This window comes from Entelurus aequoreus, linkage group LG07, assembly GCF_033978785.1.
Source record: "Entelurus aequoreus isolate RoL-2023_Sb linkage group LG07, RoL_Eaeq_v1.1, whole genome shotgun sequence".
NCBI lineage: Eukaryota > Metazoa > Chordata > Actinopteri > Syngnathiformes > Syngnathidae > Entelurus > Entelurus aequoreus.
The window spans coordinates 23,601,928-23,623,357 of record NC_084737.1 but is presented as its reverse complement, the minus strand read 5'-3'; the positions used below and the strand labels follow the sequence as shown (position 1 = coordinate 23,623,357).

Sequence of the window (21,430 nt, the reverse complement as noted above, 5' to 3'; positions counted from 1 at the left end):
CGATGACTAAATTAATCGCCAACTATTTTTATAATCGATTAGTTGTTGCAGCCCTAATATATATATATATATATATATATATATATATATATATATATATATATATATATATATATATATATATATATATATATATATATATATATATATATATATATATATATATATATATATAATTGACTGAAAGAGCGCGCACTTTCCGCTGATGATGTCACGTTATTGATGGGAAAATGCATTTTCAGACAATATGATTTGCCTGAGCAGCTAGGAGACACCGAGAGTAACAAGCGGTAGAAAATGGATTAGAAAGGAGAGATTTAAAAAAATATTAATTTTAAATAAATAAATAAATAATTTCAACTTTTTTAACTTCCCGCGGGCCGGATTTTGGACGCTGGCGGGCCGTAGTTTGGGGACCCCTGGGCTAAAGGAATTAGTTTTGTGTTCAGGCTTGTCACTTACAGCGTGTGCACATACACAAAAGCAGTCCCAGAGAAACGACTAACAAATTGCAGTCACGCTGTTATTATGATAGAACATTGATTCTCAAACTTTTGGTCGTGTTTCCTATATTGAAACACAATGTTACTGTTTAAACTGAGTGTAATGTTACAGCGGCTAAAATATTAAGATATGTTTGTCAAATAAAACCTCTGCCTAGTTTTTAATGAATACTTAGGCCTACTACGCTCTTGCATTTTAATTGTTGGTCATTATGGTGGTACTTGGAGAGCTACGTGTTTTCTGAGAACCACATGTAAAAGAATACACATTCAATGATAGCTAACGTTAGAAGCTAAACTTTGACAAATCGCTATCATTAGCTGACAACACACAAAGGTAATGTGGGTGTGTGTGTGTGTGTTGGGAGGTGGGGGTGGGGGGGGGGGCGTAGTTTTGATGCTAAAAGCATGTATTCTGGTGTGACATGCTCCCCATTGGAATTCATGCACCCCATGCAACTGCCCATGCGTATGATTCACAGAAATGCAGACATGTAATTGTGCATTGAATGCGTCTTTCCCTGAGTACAATCGTTATAATAACTGTCGCAATAGTTTTGTATTTTGTCGTTTAATATACACGCTGTGTATTTTTATGCATATTTTATAATTTTTTTTTACACATATTTTTGTCATTTGATATTTCACCCTACAAACTATTAAACAAGCTAATGTGTAAATTTTATTGGGTTATGGTTTCATGTGTGGATTAAAAAAGCACAATAAATCATATATTTGATCGTTAGTAGTGTGAAACATATATGTTAAATGACAACATTTTTAAAAATATGTAGCGTCGTTTAGGGTATTAATTGTATTCATGTGAGATAACTCCAATTACATTTCTGCATTACTTAGATTCATTGCATCTACAGAACACTGAAATAAGGCTGGAATAAATTATTACATCCCTTTGGAGTGTTGGCACCCTCTAGGTAGCCTCATAAAAGTTGCAAACATCCCCTTTATTGCGTTCTACTGAACACCCGCTGTACCCTGTGGGTTTTTAGACCAATCGCTACGGTCATTTTAAAGGACAAGGGACAAGAATATTTGAGTAAGATTGGTTAAAAAACACGGCCACCATCAACTAAAACATCTTTGTGAGGACACGGGTGAGACTTAAAGCAACTAATCGCTTGTAAAATTTTGACCATTTGACTAATGAAACTCTGAGGATATCCGTACTATACAGTATTTGCTGGCATGTTTTCCAAAGCATTTTGAACAAACAACATAGGGGATGTTATACATTCATTTTACATGGATGCATGACGTTAATTAGTGGGGGCCCGCTACAACTTTTTACTTCCGATATTATACCGATATTTGGGTCTTGAGTATTGGCTGCTATTGATATTAACCCTATTCATTATCACCATTAATCATACATACTTTGACTATGTTGTAGTGTGGCATGTTAGAAAAAGGTTGTTCAAGTAACATTACTCAAACAGAGAACAATAGTAGGTATTAGTTGCCTTGGAGGCTTCGTATCTGTAAGTAATATGCAACTATTATTATTTGGTACTTGTTTATATTGACAAATGTGTTTTAGACTGCAATATTGTTCAATTAAGGTCAGTTTTTACGTATGTCTAGCTTGTACGATACTGTGTGCTTAGCTGTTGTGTAGCTGCTAGATCCTAGTAACTTACAGCCTAACTATTCATCCATCTATTTTCTATCGATTGTCTCCCTCAGAGTCACAGGCCACAATATTTATATTTTTGTAAATGACTTGATTAAAATACAGGAAACGACCAACTGTGTGTGTGATTGTTGAAGAATATTTAGATGTTAACTGGCTGTCCAACTTTGTACAAGTAAATGCACCGCAGGACTGCTTGTATCTGAGACTTATATGGGAAAATGTAAACGCAAGCCGATATAATCCGATACTTGTTATGCTGATATCTGATATAAATATCGGACTGGGACGACATTAGTGCTGATGCTAAAAACAACCTAAACTGAGAAACATTATGCTTTGTATCATCGTGTGCGTCTGGATCTGTACCAAAGCGCATGTACACTCACTACAACAATCTTCCCTGTGAATATTGTCAATGTATTCTCAGGGCATTGAATCCGTGGAAACTGGAGTGTGCATGTTGTTCTACAAGACATTCCACTTCATGTTAGTTCTAAGTCTGAGCATGAACTGACAGAGCCAGCTTGGATCAGAGGTGAAGCGTCTTCCTAGGCCAGGGGTGTCCAAACTTTCATCCACTGAGGACTGCGTAGAGAAAAATGTTTATATTTGTCAGTTTGAAAGAAATATTATTTACAGAAAATGCATCAATACTTAAATTTTTCCCCGTTACATTAAACCTGTTTGCCCTTTTATTCCACTTTTTTAGGTGTTTATAATTTATGGTAATATTTTTAGAATGGGCTGCGGGCCGCACTTCGGACACCCCTGTCCTAAACAAGCTGAACAGTCCAGTTGCGATAAATTAATGCCCTTCGCAATGTGACTTTAGCTGGCTGTTTATCCACTTTGTGCAGGCGCCGTGATTAAAAACGGTCAGAGAGTTTGCAAGAAAAATACGTTTAGGGAGTTGCCAATGGCCTCCCTTACCCACTTGAACACTGCAGAACTGGCAATGCCTAACGACTTAAAATTGGCCCAAAAAGTGGCTTAACTGTTGATTGTGTTCATCTTCACTCAAGTCATGTATACATCTGACTTTGATACTCATAAACCACAATGTCTTCGATTGCTTATTTCAAATGGACTGATGCATCAAAATGAATGAAACCGCCTCCCACACTAAGCAAACATAATGTCACTGTCATAGACTTGTATTCAATTATTGCAAGTTTATTCCAGCTCAGATTTCCAGTGTTACGCACTCCTCTTGAGTAAAGGCAAATGATCTTCCTGTTGGTCGTGTTCATCTCGAACCTGACTCTTGCTAGACCCTTGTAGTTCGCTGAGCTCCACACAAGGATCTGGGCTCGAGGGCAATGCAAACTCCTTCAAGGTAGCAAAAAATAATGAACCAATCAGGATCGCCGGGCGGGATTTCATAGATGTGACGTAGCGCCGAAGCGACTGTTTGATTCAAACAACAATGGCGGCACGCAGCAAGGAGTCGTGTGCTGACATTGATGCTGCTATCGAAACTGTTTTGTCGAATCTATCGAATAATAATTCTTTAAAAGATGAACCAATGATCCAATATGTCGGCTGTTCTGTTTGGATTTCACGGGTTGATTTCGATGTGAGTGGTTGAAGTAGCACGTCATTCAAGATAACGGACAAGTAGTTTATCCAATCACATACAATTATTTTTTTTACAAGGCCCCGCCTTCTGAAATACATCTCCTATTGAGAAGTCCCAGATTCTTGTGTGGAGCTCAGCGAACTACAAGGATCTGGCGAGAGTCAGGTTAGTTCATCTCAGCATCCACGAGCACTTTGGAGGAAGTCCTCCTCCTCATTAGAATATATTCCCAATGAGGATGGACAGTTGCTGTGCTATGATCGGTAATCCCCAGACAGCTTTCAGTTTAAACTGCATTCTTCTCCAACAAGCGGGGATGGTCTTTCATGTGCAAGGTTTCGGTCCTCTGGTCCAGGTACTCCCCAGCTTGAGGCGAGAGCTGCAAGGTGTCGGCTGTCTGATTCCTCTTCCAAGGGAGCTGCAGCGGCGTGGCCTTCAGGGGCTCTAGATTGGACATCTCCCTCCTGTCACTGGGCTGGATCTCCAGAGCAGGGGTGTCCTTGCAGCAGACATACTGCTGCCAGATTTTGCGGAAGGCTGTGCGGAACTTCTTGATGCGGAAGGCGTAAACAATGGGGTTGACGGCAGAGTTGCCGTGGGTGAGCAGGATGGCGACGTAGAGGAGGATGATGGGCTTCTGGCACCTGGGGCAGAAGAGTGTGATGCAGTTGATGATGTGCAGGGGGAGCCAGCTGATGGCAAAGAGAAAAAGGACCAGAGCTAAAGATTTAGCAAGATTGAGCTCCTTGTCGTAGTACTTGTTGGGGTCGGCGTGGCTGCTGGTGAACTTTTTGCTATTGAGCTGCTTGTGGATCATGTAGAAGATCTCCACGTAGATGACCAGCATGAGCAAGAGCGGCGGCAGCACCCAGCCGAAAAAGTTGAAATAGACCATGTACTCCATGCTGATGACGTTCTCGAACTGGCAGGTGATGACCAGGTCGGGGCTGATGGAGCCGTTCTGTTGAAGACGCCCCAGGTTGTTCCAGCCCAACATGGGGGTGAGACCCACGATGAATGCCACGGTCCAGCACGCCACCACCGCCATCCCCGCTCGACGAGGCGTCACCAAACTCTTGTACCTGCAGGAGCCAACAGAGAGGACGCATGCTGTCAGCAGATTGGACAATAAAGGTTTGACATTTAAAGAGGAAACCCCAGAAGACCCTTGTTAGAGTGCACACAGCTGTAGAGTCACCGAAACAAAGCACACTACTTTGGCCCTGCTCTGGGCATCGTGGACACTGGTGTGGATTTCTGTATTTCAGGGTTTCACGATATACAAAAATATAAATTATTTAAAAGTTGCTGATGATAGAGCTTACTGTGATGATCCGTTGACCGGATCATGTTTGCTTAGTTTTCGATTCCCTCACTTCCTGTTTCAGCACCCCTGGGTTTGTGTTTCTTGGTTGTCATGGGTGCTGATTATTTTCACCTGCCTCTGATTAGTGTTCGGGACGCTCAACTGTTCCCGGGCACTAATCAGAGAGCTACTCATTCCTGCCTTTCGCACACAATTCAGTTTGGCTGTTTTGTTTGCTTCCATGCTACACGTTACACCGTTACCTTTTCGATTCCTATGCTTGTTTTCCTTTTGCTAAGCTTTAGCCTTGCTCCCTGTGCATTCGGCATGCGTTGCTTTTGTTTGTATCCTGTCTGATTTTGTGGACAATAAATCATTGTCTCTGCACGTTGCCTCCGGAGTTCCTGTTCCTGTCTTGGCCAGGGGGGGGGTTAAGAGGAGAGTATTTTACAGCTTGAATTCACCAACTCAAGTATTTCAATATATATATATATATATATATATATATAAATACTTGACTTTCAGTGAATTCTAGCTATATATATATATTTATTTTATTATATATATATAAATATAAATAAAAGAAATACTTGAATTTTAGTGTTCATTTATTTACACATATACACACACACACACACACAACACTCATCTACTCATTGTTGTACTTGAAAGTACAATGCTTTGCAGCCAGAAGCACAGCCTTTGAAGGAATATAGCTGTGGACAGCATCTGTGAAATTTATTTTGCAGGAAAGGAGTGAGTTAAGGGTTGAATTGTCCATCCTCTTTCTATTCTCTGTCACTATTTTTCGAACCATACTGAACACCCTCTCTGATGATGCATTGCTGTGTGGCGCGCACAAAAGTGCTTTCATCAAATGCACGAGTGTGGGGAATCTTCCATCTCTCCCTAGCATGGCCCAAAACCGGTCAATCCTTGCTTCCTGGGGAAGATGTTCCCTGGCAAGCAATTGGTACTCCAGTACTTGTACCCGGAGGCTGGTCAGGTCCAATCTTAGCTGCGGTAGACTTTTTCCTAGCTCCATAACTGCAAATGAAAATGAGCAAATTAAGCACAAGTGAGCTTGGGATATAATTGCTTTCTCTAGTCTTATCCTCTATAACAGGGGTCGGGAACCTTTTTGGCTGAGAGAGCCATGAGAGCCATGAAAGCCAAATATTTTAAAATGTATTTTCGTGAGAGCCATATAATATTCTTTAACTCTGAATACAACTAAGTGCGTGCATTTTTAAGTAAGACCAACATTTTTAGAGTACAATAAGTCTCTTTTTCTTTTTAATAACATTGTTATTCTGAAGGTAACCAATAATAAATTAAATACTTCTTACCATTAATGCTGCATGGTTTCGTAGTCTGGTTGATACGTGGTTATTTTTAACACTGTGATGACCAGCGGAATTACTCATTACTTATCGTGTTAAGCAATGTCAGCTAGGATTTATCTGAGAGTCAGATGCAGTCATCAAAAGAGCCACATCTGGCTCTAGAGCCATAGGTTCCCTACCCCTGCTCTATAACTTCTGAAGTTGATTACTAAACAACTACTGCCATCAATTAAAAAAGGGGATGCACCTGAGTTTGTGGAAAACTGATGCCGTGACTCTGGGTCCAACACAATCAGGTTTTGGAGGATGATGTTGTCGAGGGGGAATGCAGTCATCATCTTTGTGGTCACAGCTACAAAAAAGTCTCTCACTGCCCTGTGACACATGATCAGATCAAAAATTACAGCCATTGTATGATGGAATATCAGTTAGTTAGCTTTGGATAACACAATAATCATGTTTACTTCATCATCATTGGGACAGAGGAGGAAAGTTCATCCATGTTGTCCTCCAAGAAATTTTGTTCAGCTTCTCCAAGAAAGAGTTCGTTGTCTGGCAACTGTAGGCTGGCATCCTTGAACTTTATGTCCTTTAGTGGGACATCAGCAATAAGGCTGGCAGGGAGAAATCTTCCCATTATTCTTTTCACCAGGCTGGTCATCTCCCGGTGCAGCCGATGAACCATCACTCCTTCAGCCTAAAAACACATTGATTATAAGTTATAAAAAAAATTATGATAACACCATTATTTATTATCATAATTATTTAAGTTAATCTTTTGATAGGCTGGCTGACCTGAAACATAACATTGAACTCTGCCAGTGGTGTCAGAGCCTGGGAGAGGAAGAGGAAGAAGAACTTTGTCTTCTTGCTGGTTAAATGCTCAGCCAGCATCTTCACCTTGCCAGGCTTCTCCACATCCTCTTGACTGGCAAAATATGCCTGCAGTGCATCCCACTGGTTGAGCACCCGGTTTATGCAAGTCGGCAGGCTGAGTCTGTGAACTCCACAAACTCTCTGAAGATTTCGCAACGTTTGGCACTGAAGTTGAGAAAGGTTAAAAAAAGAAATAGGAAAGATATTGTTAAATAGTGAAAAGCAACGGAACCAAGATGACATCCAATAACTGTCAAATTGTAGCACAGAGGCTCTCTTTTAACTTATGTGCAAGTGTAACATGCGGCATATCAATATGCTTACCTGATGTCAAAGTGAGCATATATACTGATGAGGATGTCTTCAATAGGCTGGTGTAGAGCCTTAATGCCACATCCTGTGGCCAGCTGGACCAGATGACAGATGCATCCCATGTCAATTAGGGATGGCTGCATGTCTTTGATTCTGCTGACAACAGAATTGTGCTTCCCCTTCATGACATTGGCATTATCACTATTAAATGCCACAATGTTTCTCCAGTCAATTTTTCTGTCACTAGGAATAAACAAAGCACAACATTACTTATTAGTGGTCTGTCTCCTAGCACAGTGGTTCTCAACCTTTTTTCAGTGATGTACCCCCTGTCAAAATGTTTTTAATTCAAGTACCCAGAGCAAAGCATTTTTGGTTGAAAAATAGAGATAAAGAAGTAAAATACAGCACTATGTCATCGGTTTCTGATTTATTAAATTGTACAACAGTGCAAAATATTGCTCATTTGTTGTGGTCTTTCTTAAACTATTTGGAGAAAAATATATAAAAATAACTAAAAATGTGTTGAAAAATAAACAAGTGATTCAATTATAAAGATTTCTACACATAGAAGTAATCATCAACTTAAAGTGCCCTCTTTGGGGATTGTAATAGAGATCCATCTGGATTCATGAATTTAATTCTAAACATTTCTTCACAAAAAAAGAAATATTTAACATCCATATTTATGGAACATGTCCACAAAAAATCTAGCTGTCAACACTGAATATTGCATTGTAATGAATGGAATAGCCTACTTGATTTGATGTTCAGTTTATGAACTTACATTCATATTTTGTTGAAGTATTATTCAATAAATATATTTATAAAGGATTTTTGAATTGTTGCTATTTTTAGAATATTTAAAAAAAAATCTCACGTACCCCTTGGCATACCTTCAAGTACCCCTAGGGGTACACGTACCCCCATTTGAGAACCACTGTCCTAGCATATTGTAATATATTTACATTTACACATAAGGGACTTTACATTTACCTTAGCACTGTGTTCAGCAGGCCCGGCCCTAACCAATCTGGCGCCCTAGGCAAGATTTTAGGTGGCGCCCCCCCACATCGGCAGTGAAGTGTATATACTCACAAGAAACCGAATAGCTTTGTCTTTGACCTTTTTTTTTACTTAAAGAAAGCTAATTAACAATCAGAATAGTTAACAAGATAAAAAAAAAAAGAATAAATAAATGAATAAAAAAAATAAAAAATGAATATCTAACAATTTATTGTCATCATTACAGTGAAATGCTGAATAGCAGAATGTAAAGTAACAGTATAATATATTATATGAGGGACGGCGTGGCGAAGTTGGTAGAGTGGCCGTGCCAGCAATCGGAGGGTTGCTGGTTACTGGGGTTCAATCCCCACCTTCCACCATCCTAGTCATGTCCGTTGTGTCCTTGGGCAAGACACTTCACCCTTGCTCCTGATGGCTGCTGGTTAGCGCCTTGCATGGCAGCTCCCGCCATCAGTGTGTGAATGTGTGTGTGAATGGGTGAATGTGGAAATACTGTCAAAGCGCTTTGAGTACCTTGAAGGTAGAAAAGCGCTATATAAGTATAACCCATTTATCATTTATTTATATTATTTATGTTATGATTATCTTTAACCGAATCACAGCAGTGCTCAAATTAAAAAACAGCATTCCCTCTCATGTGATATTGCTTAATTAACATTAATGATGTGCACTTTAACAACTAGGCTTACAACTATACCTAATATATAAAGGGGTGGAAAAGTGACTATTACCTGCAGGGCAAACATTAGCTAACCAGAAGGCAATAATAATGTAAACAAAAAACACCTGCTTAAAAGATCTAATACAAATGTCCCTGAGGAATGAAGGTGGGACTGTGGGAGTACTGTAATTACCTAACGTTACATTATTATTTTCCATAACAATTTAGCCCCCTCCACAATACTAACCCGACGTTAAAACAGAACTAGCTATTTATTGATTAGCAATTGCCGAATCATGTAACATTAGCTTAATGCTAAAAAGCTAGGTTACTATCACCAGTGTTGGGTTAGTTACTGAAAACCAGTAACTAGTTACAGTTACTAGTTACTTCATTTTAAAAGTAACTCAGTTACTTACACCAAAAAGTAATGCGTTACTGTGAAAAGTAACTATTTAGTTACTTCTTTTTTTCTTCTTTTTTTTTTTAAAGCTCCCATTAATGCCCTTTTAGCCTTCATTTCTGTACTGTTATTGCACTGGAGAATAATACAATGTGTTGATCAACTTGACATGCATTTGCATCACTCAACTCTGCTAAGCAATGTGCTCTACATACAACACACAAACAATGTGCTCTACATACAACACACAAAGACAAAGATATGTTTCTAAGGGCCAATTTGTTTTTGGCCAGAACAAATTGACAAAACTATTTTAAATAGCTGCAACATAACATACATAAGTAACAAACAGCATAATAACAGCATAGCTGAAAAGCAAGAAAGGCACACACTACATACACAAAGCCTAACCATGCATTTTTTCCTCAAGGAATTCTGACACAAAATCATGTCTGAAGCTCAGAACACTCTACACATTTCCCCAGTTTTAGTTTAGAGATAAGGAAAGATTGGCCTGGCCCTCTAGCATCCCTCTTTATGTTTGTGAACTTTATAGTCTATACATTTAGAGTGATGTGATAATCAAACACTCTAGAAGTCTAGAATGAAAAAGTATATAAGAGAATTGACAGCAACGTTCCCTCTAAGGTGCGCACCTGTGCAATTGCGCACTGCTCCAGCGTCCTCTGCGCACGGCAAATCTATGCCACGCACAAAATCAAATAAAAAAATAAGTGCATAACAATTTTCGACACACGGACACGACAGAGAAAACTGTTTTCGTCATCATTGTTCAAATATTGTAACGTCTGTCGAGACGCTTTGAGGACATGAATTCCATCCATCACTTTACTGAGCAAAACTCTTTATTGTCGGCCATAAACACATCACCAAAACATTAGTAAAAAAATGATATCTAGCAAAAGTGGTCATTTTCTGCAGTACAAACCAGACCAAAAGCAACTTTGTTATATCAACAGCAGCCGCTCGCTCTTTCTCACTTGCGCCAACACATGCACATATGGCACTTAGCCAGTGATGCGTTTACAGCCACACAAAAAGTGGGACAACTCCAACACCACACATAAAGTGTCATTCCAGGTCGTTACACTATGATTTACCAATCAAATGTGTGCTTATTCTAGTGTCATTTATTAGGAATCTTCATTTATAAATATTAATCATTAAATGCTGTTAGTATATTAAATAAATACTAATAAAAATATATTTTTTACAAGCAGAAAGTTGCAGGAATGTACACATGATCCCCTGCTTACATCTCATTGTGCAACATGTGAATGTTTTAATGGGAACTAAATGCAATGTCTGAAAGGGGTACAAATGATTTCCAAAGCAGGACCTCCACCCAGACAAACAATACAAGTACACAGTTCATGAAAAACAATATTTGTTGTTATTGTCATTGTAAGTGGGCCTAAACACTTATATTACAAATGGAAATGACTGCTGTAATTTGATTATAATAATAAGAGAATGTTGTCTGTCTATCTGTGTTGGCCCTGCGATGAGGTGGGGACTTGTCCAGGATGTACCCCGCCTTCCGCCTAAATGCAGCTGAGATAGGCTCCAGCGACCCCGAAAGGGACAAGCGGTAAAAAATGGATCGATGGATGGAGATTAAAGTTGTTATTTAGTCAGGTTTGGGCCAGGTGTGCTGCTGGTGTAGCCACAGTGTGCACGTCTGATGTTGCTCACATGGCCTCCACTCAATGCTCAGGGACTTTTTGCGTTTGCTCACACATGAAAAATGACAGGGAACATTGACTGACAGAGTGTGTACCTTAAGTGGGGGTGGTGGAGGGAAAGTAGCATTGGAGTCTCTGTCTCTCTTTACTAGCTTCGTCGAAGCATGTTGCTTATGTAGCTTGTTTCAGCACATTTGAATTGCTGTTTTGGGTAGTAGATGGGATCTTTGATCCAAAGCACAATTTACATTTAACTAAAATCTTATTTTCTTTGTGGTCGACAAAAGGAAAGTAGTGAAAATATCTCCATGTAACAAACTCGACTGCAGCTCCGCCATGATCAGACACGCCCCCCTCCCCCCTCTCTCTCTTCCCTCCCCACACACACAAAGAGCGTACGTCTCTCTGGGGGGGTAATGTTGTAACAAATAATATTTCTATTAAATAGGCTTTACTTTGCATTTTAATTAACGTGGGATTATTTTTTGTATTTAAAAATAATGGTACCAACTTTTTTTTTTTTTTTCTCCAACATTTGTGGCACTGGCGTGGCACCCCCTGATGGACGGCGCCCTTAGCATTTGCCTATACGGCAGGGGTGGGCAATTAATTTTTACCGGGGGCCGCATGAGCTACCCGAGCACTGCTGGAGGGCCACATCGACAATATTTCAATAAAATTTTGCTCAATATTATTTTTGATATATACCGTAAGATAAATAATAATAATAATAATAATAATAATTAATAATAATAGTAATACTTCAACATAGTGTGTGTAACAGCATTCCATGACTAATATAAATAAATTAACATTAATAATAAATGACAGTAAAATAAGCACACATATGACTGAGGAGTCACAGTGTAACTTTGTGTGGTGTTTTAGTTGTCCGACTTTTTGTGTGGCCTTAAACGCACCAGTGGTTTAGTGCTATGCGTGTTGGTGACAGATGACAAGTTGGTATTGGCCTGGTTTGTACGGCAGAAAATTACTAGTTTTTCGAGATAGAATTGTTTTACTTATGTTTTTGGTGTGGTTATGTCCGAATATAAACAGTTTTGCTCAATAAAGTGATCGATATAATTCCTGTCCTCGAAGCATCTCGATAGACGTTACAATAATTGAACGGTGTTCAATTGAACGGTGTTGACGAACACCATTAGGGCCGCTTGTTGTCACTGTCACTCAAAGTTGCATTGCAAAATTCCATAGAATAAATATGTTTATTTTGTTTAGAATTCAGATGGGATTTGATTTGGTGCGCGGAATATACTTGCTGCGCGCAGCGGACGCTTGAGCAGTGCGCAATTGCGCAGGCGCGCACCTTAGAGGGGACGTTGCTTTGCAGTTCATGTCTTGTTGAAAACACGGCATTCCTCATCAACTTTTCTCTTTTTAGCGTCTCGGGTGTAAACCGTGCATCACTTGTCGCTGCATGTGCACCTTCACTCGCAGGTTACACACGGACACACGCCCATAAATAATACTTTTCAAAATAAAAGCAGCACAGTTGTATTGCGCGCAGGACATAGATGTTTTTTCAACTTTATTTTGTAATTGCAGCTGTTCACATTCACTCACAATCACGCACACGCATACGTCCACACGGAAGTAATACAAATAACGATTTTCAAAACAAAAGCAGCACCGTTGTATTGCACACTCGACAAAGATACTTTTTAAAATTTATTTTGTAATTTATAATTGGCCTCACGCGGGCCGGACAGGGACGCACAAAGGGGCGGATGCGGCCCGCGGGCCGCTGAATGCCCAGGTCTGCTATACGGCCTGTGCCACGGGCCGGCCCTGGTGTTCAGTGACTCAAAGAAGTTCTCTGCTGTGCCAATGTTGCACACTGGCATGTGCAGAAACTTCGTCACCACCTCCTCAGTTTTCGGATCGCAAACCCTGGCCAATATCACAAACTCCTTAAAAAAAAAATATATATATATATATATATAAATATATTTAGAAAGCAATTTTCACAGCAGCCACAACATTACTTTACAAGAGAAGTGTAAATACAAAATACATACTTTATCCGTCTTTCTGCTTGTGCTTTCATCACACATCAGACCAAAGGGTTGGTTTTGGCAAAGTTCCATCACTTCCTTGTCCAATTCCGGGGCAATGGCACCTATCAAATACACAGTAATGAAAACACAGTTGTTCTACTAACTGTACTGTACTTGCTGCTTGCTAAAAAAAAAAAACACTTACCTTTCACTATTTGAGTCGCCTTTGTTCTGCCATTTGAGTACTGGCAAGCGATCTCTGAATCCGGGTACATATTCTTCACGGATTTGTTGTAAACATCCGCAAATGAGAATGGGATGTTGCTTGCAGCTATCAGCATAGTCATCTTTGTCTCGGCATATATTACACCATCGGGTCTCCATTTTGCGAGGTGGCCCATAATACTGGACTGTGACCTTGTGCTTCACTCTCCGTTCATGAATGATTATATCATTTCGGCCACCGTGTTCAATTGAGAAGTCTGTTCTACAAAATTTACAGGCAACACACCCCTTCCCCTTCGAACTGTCCTGGATGAATTGAAATTCTTGTTTCCATTCGCTTTGGAACTTGCAAGCGTATTTCTTCATCTTGCTCGGCGTCGCCATGGCTGTATTCCTCGTTCTTCTGCTGCGTCTACTAATACTTGTTGTGCACTCCCAAAAGCCGTAGATGTTATGACGCAGGCAAGTTTATATTGTGGGAAAGCGGACGTGAGAACGGCTGTCCCCACTCAGGTCCGCATTGAGCTGGAGGGGGCGTGGCCTCCAGCCCCGGCTGAATACCGGGAGTTTGTCGGGAGAAGGGAGGTTGTGGGGAGAGGCGCTGAATATCGGGATTCTCCCGCTAAAAACGGGAGGGTTGGCAAGTATGATCATCACTAGAGGACTAGGATTAGCTAATCATGCTACACTGCACACGGTGGGAGGGTACAATAAGTCATGCTAACCGCCAAAATATGTAAACAAAGGTTAGCGGATTGATACAAATATCGTCAGTAGCGATACCAAGTATAGTAACAGTATATGGTGGAAATTACTGCATGTTGAGGACACATTCTAGCTGTGTTCTGCAAATTTGACGGCGACAAGCAACAAACAAATGGTGTTCTAAATGCAATGTAGCATTCTTGCTAGCGGCTAATGTCCCCGCACAGTGCAAAGCCACTTCTAAGTCACTAATCCCTCGCCTCAATGGCAGGAAAAAAAATAAAAAAATTCTTACAAGTATCATCACTAGATTAGCTAATGGGAGGGTACAATAAGTCATGCTAACCGCTAAAATAGTACTCTTTAATGTAAACAAAGGTTAACGGATTGATACAAATATCGTCAGTAGCGATACCAAGTATAGTAACAGTATATGGTGGAAACTACAGTGATTTGATATTTTCACAAAATCTTTTGTTCTTTTTTTTATTGTCTACAAACTCGTAAAATAAGTCCCTGGACACAGGAGGGCTTTAAGGGCAAAAACCAGGATTTAAATCATAGCCAATAGGAAACAATTTAAATACTTCATTGATATTGTTGCAGTGTTTTTGTCTAAACATAATTGTGAAGAAAATTTAACAATTTAATGATGTCAAACATTTTTAGGTACGAATATTTGTATGACCAATTCTGCCCCTGTAACAACTTTGTATTGGATTGATACTCACATTTGTAGTATCGCCCAAAACTAATGTAAAGTATCCAAACAACGGAAGGATAACCCCTGATTTTCGCTAGCTGTTCAAAGTCGCGACACGGGGTGGACCACTCATTTGTGCATCAGTTGGGGACGTCTCTGCGCTGTTGACTTGTCTCAACTCAAGATAATCCCCTGCTGGCCCCACTATGAACTAGATCCGGGGGGGGGGGGGGGGGGGGGTGTCCACACATCTGCGGTCCCCTCCATGGTTTGTCATTGTAGCCCATCGGGTTGAGTTTTTACTTGCCCTGATGTGGGATCTGAGCCGAGGATGTCGTTGTGGCTTGTGCAGCCCTTTGAGACACTTGTGATTAAGGGCTATATAAATACACTTTGATTGATTGATTGAAAGTAACCAATACATTTTGAAAAAATTATACAACCGGAAAATTACGTAATATGTTACCGCATACAACAGCAGCCAAATTACGAGCCTTTGCGACTCATTTTAAAAATGGTTCTATTATCATTTACATACCAAATAACACATCGTGATACATATGTATTGTTATTGCAGACTGCAGAGCACTGCAATATATATCACAATATATATGTTATACCCATCTCTACTCTATTTGTTTATGAAATATCAACCCAGACTTTTTACTAAGATATGGTGAGATGTTCTCACTCGATAGACTCACCAATGATGAAATAGTTATGAAAAAAAATCACTTGTTTAAACAATCTCCTCTGATGAGTGTATGTAGGGACATGAATTGCAATGTCAAACCCCAAGTTTTATTCTATTTACATTATTTGTTTTTTTTCCCTAAAGGGCATTTCCATCGTCACTCTGCTGTGTATATTGTGTTGTATGCATTACTGTGCCCCACACAAAGACCCCAACTACACACACATACAGGCAAGGAGAGCTGTCAGTGATGAAGAATCTGTCAGCAGACTAGCATCTCTCCAACATAGTTGCTATTTCTTTTAGTCTGGAACAAAAAAAAAAGCCTATATCCTAAGGGATTTCACTATTGCCACTCATCTCTAACAATCTAGTCCAGGGTTTTTTTTTTTAAGTGTGGTGCATTGAGCCTCCCCTCAGAGAACATAATATACATAAAAGACAGATTTTCTGGAGCACATTTTGTGGAGTTTTCTGCTCTCTTTTCACTCTCTCGCTATAGTGAACCAAAAACATGTATAATCTTTGCAGGTTGGAAAATGTATTTTCTTTATTTCTCTCATGCTGCTGCACCTCTCCTCACACTTTGAAAACCTTTTTCGCAATCAAAGTAATTAAATCCAAAACTCATGTTTAGTAAATGTAACAATGGTAATGCCCATACATTGCAAAAAAAAGAGCTAAGATAAAAAGACTAGATTTTAGAATACATACTAAAAACTAGTGGAATTAACTAACTGCATGGACATATAATTTTACTTGATAATACATCCTAAATTAGCATTTGTACATTTAGAAGTTAGAAGGACTTTTCAGATTGAAATAAGTATTTTCTTCTGAAAACAGTCAACTTGCAATTTCCTGAATTAAGCATCCTCGGGATGTCTTTCTACGGTATGTGGTGGAAAACCAAAATATCTCATTTGAATAGTAATTGTTTTAATGTTTTGATTTTTAAACTACAATAGACAAAATATTATTAGTCATGGTACAATTTAGATTAGTCAATGACTAAAAATAGATAAATAGCTCTTAAAGCAGGGGTGTCAAACTCATTTCAGATCGGGGGCCACATGGAGAAAAATCTACTCCCAAGTGGGCCGGCACGATAATTTAAAAATAAAGACAATTTCAGATTGTTTTCTTTGTTTAAAAATAGAACAAGCACTTTCTGAAAATGTACAAATCATAATGTTGTTGGGTTTTTTTTTAACACTTACATGTTGCGGTTCATAGCATGCTGTCTTTATTTGTTGTTATTTATATTTTCTGAATAAATGATGTGAAAATGTTTATCAGCAAACGCATGGGTGTTAATTTTCAATCTATGATGATAAAAAAATAATATCATAATCAAATTACAGGATGTTATTTATGTAGTTTGCTCATTTTCCTCGACTGGTGCACTAACATCTTGTGGTTTATTTTTTACATATGTAGCATTATCTACAAAGATACAAATAATTGCTATTGCGACATCCAGTGGACACATTTTTTTAATTTATTTTTTTAAATATTTAATCCATTGCAACCCAGAATGCGTCATAGCCTTTCACAAAAATGTATGCGTGTTTGTTATCATGGCCGTATCCGCCGGTATCTGGACTGCCTCGGAGGTCCTAACACATTTGGTTTTCATTTTCATTTCATTTCATTTTTATTTATCTCCTTCATTGATGTGCATCTTTGATAGACAATTTTACCACAATTATTCAGTTATACAGTGACACGCCAATGCCTGAGAAGGAGCAGGATGAAGAAAAATCTTATATTTTCCTGCCCCCTTCAACATAATGCGTAGTCTTACTTAATGGTACATAAACCAACAATTACATCCAAATATAACGAAAACAAACAAAAAAACACTAGTGCAAAACTTCATGAAGTACAAACCGAACAAAAAAACAAAAGAAGTAATATACACCTCACGGGATGATACAAAACAAATACAAAACCAGGCAAAAAATAAGTAAAATAATAATTATAAAGCAAAATGTAAACACTTATGGCTGTCCATATGATATTATTGTTCTGTCGTTGTATATTTTTTCAATTGGAATATATTTTTACAATCTTTTATCTCATTGTAAAGAGAATTCCATAGTTTAACCCCCACCACTGATGTGCACATTTGTTTTAAAGTTGTCCTTGAATACTGATGTTGGAAATGACCTTTTCTTCTATGCTCTTCATTCTCAGAAGTGACGACAAACATTTTTTGTAAATTTGCTGGTAATGTTTTACTTTTAGCCTTAAACATGACACATAATGTCTGTAACTTTACTAGCTCCTGTAATTTCAATAAACTTGAATTAATGAATAATATGTTAGTGTGTTCTAAGTAATCTGCTTTATGAATAATCCTTATAGCTCTTTTCTGTAGTTGATACAATGCCTTTATGTTACTCTTATATGTGTTCCCCCACACTTCCACACAGTAGCTGATATATGGCAATATAAGTGCACAATACAATATGCGCATTGCCCTATAATCTAACACATATTTTACCTTATTTAATATAAAAATACTCTTAGACATCTTTTTTCGTACATGGGCAATATGAGATTTCCATGTCAGACCGTCATCCAGTATCACTCCTAAAAATCTAAGTTCAGAAACCCTTTTAATATCAATTCCATCTATTGACAATTTGATCGTTTCCTCCCTTTTCCTCTCACAAAAAATCATGAACTTTGTTTTTTCTACATTTAATGATAATTTATTGACATCAAACCATCTCTTAAGTTTAATCATTTCCTGTTCAATAATGTTTGATAATGCTTTTAAGTCATTTCCCGAACTATAAAAGTTGGTGTCGTCCGCAAATAATACACATTTCAATAACTTTGATACCTCACATATATCATTAATATATAAAATAAACAATTTTGGTCCCAAAACTGAACCTTGTGGAATTCCACATTCAATCCTCATTTGTTCAGATGTATTACCCACAAAATTCAAAAACTGTTGTCTATTATCTAAATAACTTCTTAGCCAGTCTAAAACTACTCCTCTCACACCAAATGAATACAACTTGGACAATAATATAGAATGATCTATAATATCAAATGCTTTTTTAAGATCGATAAATACCCCTATAGTCTATTTCTTATTATCAGTTGCTGTTGCTATATCCTCAATTATATTCATTACAGCTGAAGCAGTGGATCTATTGGTCCGGAATCCATACTGGCTCTCACTCAACAGCATGTTCTTTTCAATAAAACTGTCTAATTTTTTTACAAACATTTTTTCAATTATTTTAGAAAATTGTGACAGCAGTGACACTGGTCTGTAATAAGTGAATCTATGTTTATCTCCCGTTTTAAAGAGTGGAATTACCTTTGCTACCTTCATTTTATTTGGAAAGGTCCCTGTTTGAAAAGAAAGATTAAAAACATAACAAAGAGGTTTGATGATACAGTCAATAGTCTTTTTTACAAATATCATGTCTATACCATCACTGTCTGTTGATGTCTTATTTTTCAGTTTTGTTACCACCGATACAATTTCATTTTCACTAACATTTTCCAGAAGCATGGACTGTAGCACTTTGCTTCCCCCCCTCCATCCACTCTGTATATCTTTATGTTCTCCAATACTCTCTGCCAATTTGGGTCCAACATTCACAAAAAAATAATTTAATCCGTTTGCCTCTTCATTCATATTTGTTATCATCTTATTATCCTCATTGATAAAATGGCTTGGTGGGTTTGTAGGCCCGATGTTTTTCCTATTACCTTGTTCAGAATATTCCAAGTTCCTTTGATATTGTTTTTATTTTTTTCTAGTAAATTATTATAATATTCTCTTCTTGTTTGTCTCATTATTGTTATCAATTTGTTTTTGTAAACGTTATATTTCATTTCAGCATCCTTTGTTCTTACTTTTATGAAATCTCTATAAAGTTTGTTTTTCTTTTTACAAGCATTCTGTAGTCCCTTTATAATCCAAGGCTTTTTATTGTAGCTGTCTCTTTGTTTCCATACATTCGGACAATGCTTTTCATACAATGATAAATATATATTAAGAAAAGCCTCATATGCAGCATTTGCTTCTCCCATATACACCACCTTTAGAACAGCTGTTTCTTTAATTAAAAAATTTCAGGTGAATTTTTATACTTAACAAACTCATCCCGCGGGCCGGATAAAACCTGTTTTAAAACTAAGCACATATCTGGAAATTACATTTTAAATCTTGGCAAGTGGTCAACAATTTGCAGTTCTCTTGTTGTCACTAATCTTATATGCTGTTCCGTTTCATATACACATAACTTGACCTCCTTTTAGCCATTTAGATCCTAGATTGTAGATATTTAGACAACACAGCAGGACATATGGTAAGAACATCTGTCTCACAGCCAGGTGTTTTCGGTTTTAAGTCAAAGCTTGGACTTGTGTTTCCTCCCAAAGTCCAAAACATGCATGTTAGGTTAATTGAAAATGATGAATGTGAGTGTGAATGGTTGTCTATTTATGTGCCCTGTTATTAAATGGCAACCAGTCTAGGGTGTACCCCACCTCTTGCCCAAGTTTGGGTCCACAGTCCACATGAGACCTTAAAAGGGACTTGAAGTAAAAAAAAAGAATTAATTGTTGCCGTTGACTTACTTTTGTTATCGGGCTTAACACCAAAAACATACCAAATGACAGAAGGAACGGGAATTATATTTTTGGACTCATATTGAATGAAGTACACCTGCATAGTCGGAGGAAATTCAATAAATAATTCATCATTACAAAAACATCCCAACACAGTACACACGGTGGTTTATTCACCACACCTGATTTGATTCTGTTGGGGAAGGTTGGGTGAAGTTAAAAGATGCAGACAGAGAAATGATGGACACTTTTCAGGATGGCTGTTCCCACTCTGCAGAAAACACCACATCCACACATGTCTAGCCTGAAGCAGGAGGAAATGCTACAATTAGGCTCGGCCGGCATGCATTGGATTAGTATTGATTGCAGATGTTAAGTGTTGGGACGGCTGAGTCTCGAAAGTGGAGCAATTCCCACGCTAAGCCTGGAGGACGGTGTCTCCCAAAGAGTAGAGGAGGAGGAAAAACCAATGTATGCAATAGTGGTGTTGTGCTTAACACGTGCTGTTATTTTACTGTTTACGTCAATAGAACGCCACATGGTCGCCGAGTGGTTAGCATGTTGGCCACGCTGTCAGATGATTGAGGGTTTGAAATCTCTGTTTGGAGCCATGCATGTGGGGGGTTTTCACTGGGGACTTCAGCTGCCTCCCACATTCCAAAAATATGAACATTTGTCTAATTGGAGATTCTAAATTGTCCATAGGTGTAATTTTACTGTGAATGGTTGTTTGTTTATATGTGTCATGTGATTGACACATAACCATTCAGGGTGTACCATGCCTCTCGCCCATAGTCAGCTGGGATAGGCTCCAGCTTACCCGTGCCGCTTATGAGAACTAACTGTTTAGAAAAGGGACGGATGGATGGATGGATGGATGGGCATAAATAGAACTGGGTACTCTGGGAAATTAACAAGCAGTTGCTTTATCAAATATTTTAATTTAATTAAATTTCTCAGAATGTTCTGAAATCCTGCTTCCATGTCTGTGTTGTACTAAGCAAAATGCTGCCTGGAGGTATGCAAGGATGTCCACAGTACTTTAAATGCCTACTGAAACCCACTACTACCGACCACGCAGTCTGATAGTTTATATATCAAT

General features: G+C 38.5%; 1 protein-coding gene and 1 long non-coding RNA gene across 2 annotated transcripts in view; both read right to left on the bottom strand.

The window, feature by feature from the left end:
* Positions 1-853: 853 nt before the first annotated feature.
* The window catches only part of adora1b (adenosine A1 receptor b), a 31,480-nt gene continuing 10,903 nt past the window's right edge, over positions 854-21,430 (bottom strand). Inside the window, exon 2 of the mRNA XM_062052931.1 lies at positions 854-4,818. Coding sequence (XP_061908915.1) covers positions 4,023-4,818 — 796 coding nt within the window. The 3' untranslated portion in view covers positions 854-4,022. The remainder of the gene's footprint in view (positions 4,819-21,430) is intronic.
* On the bottom strand, positions 13,286-13,918 carry LOC133653544 (uncharacterized). The gene is made up of 3 exons (XR_009826746.1): positions 13,599-13,918; positions 13,415-13,515; positions 13,286-13,306 (listed from the first exon to the last, which is right to left on the bottom strand). It is a non-coding gene; the product is annotated as an uncharacterized LOC133653544 (long non-coding RNA).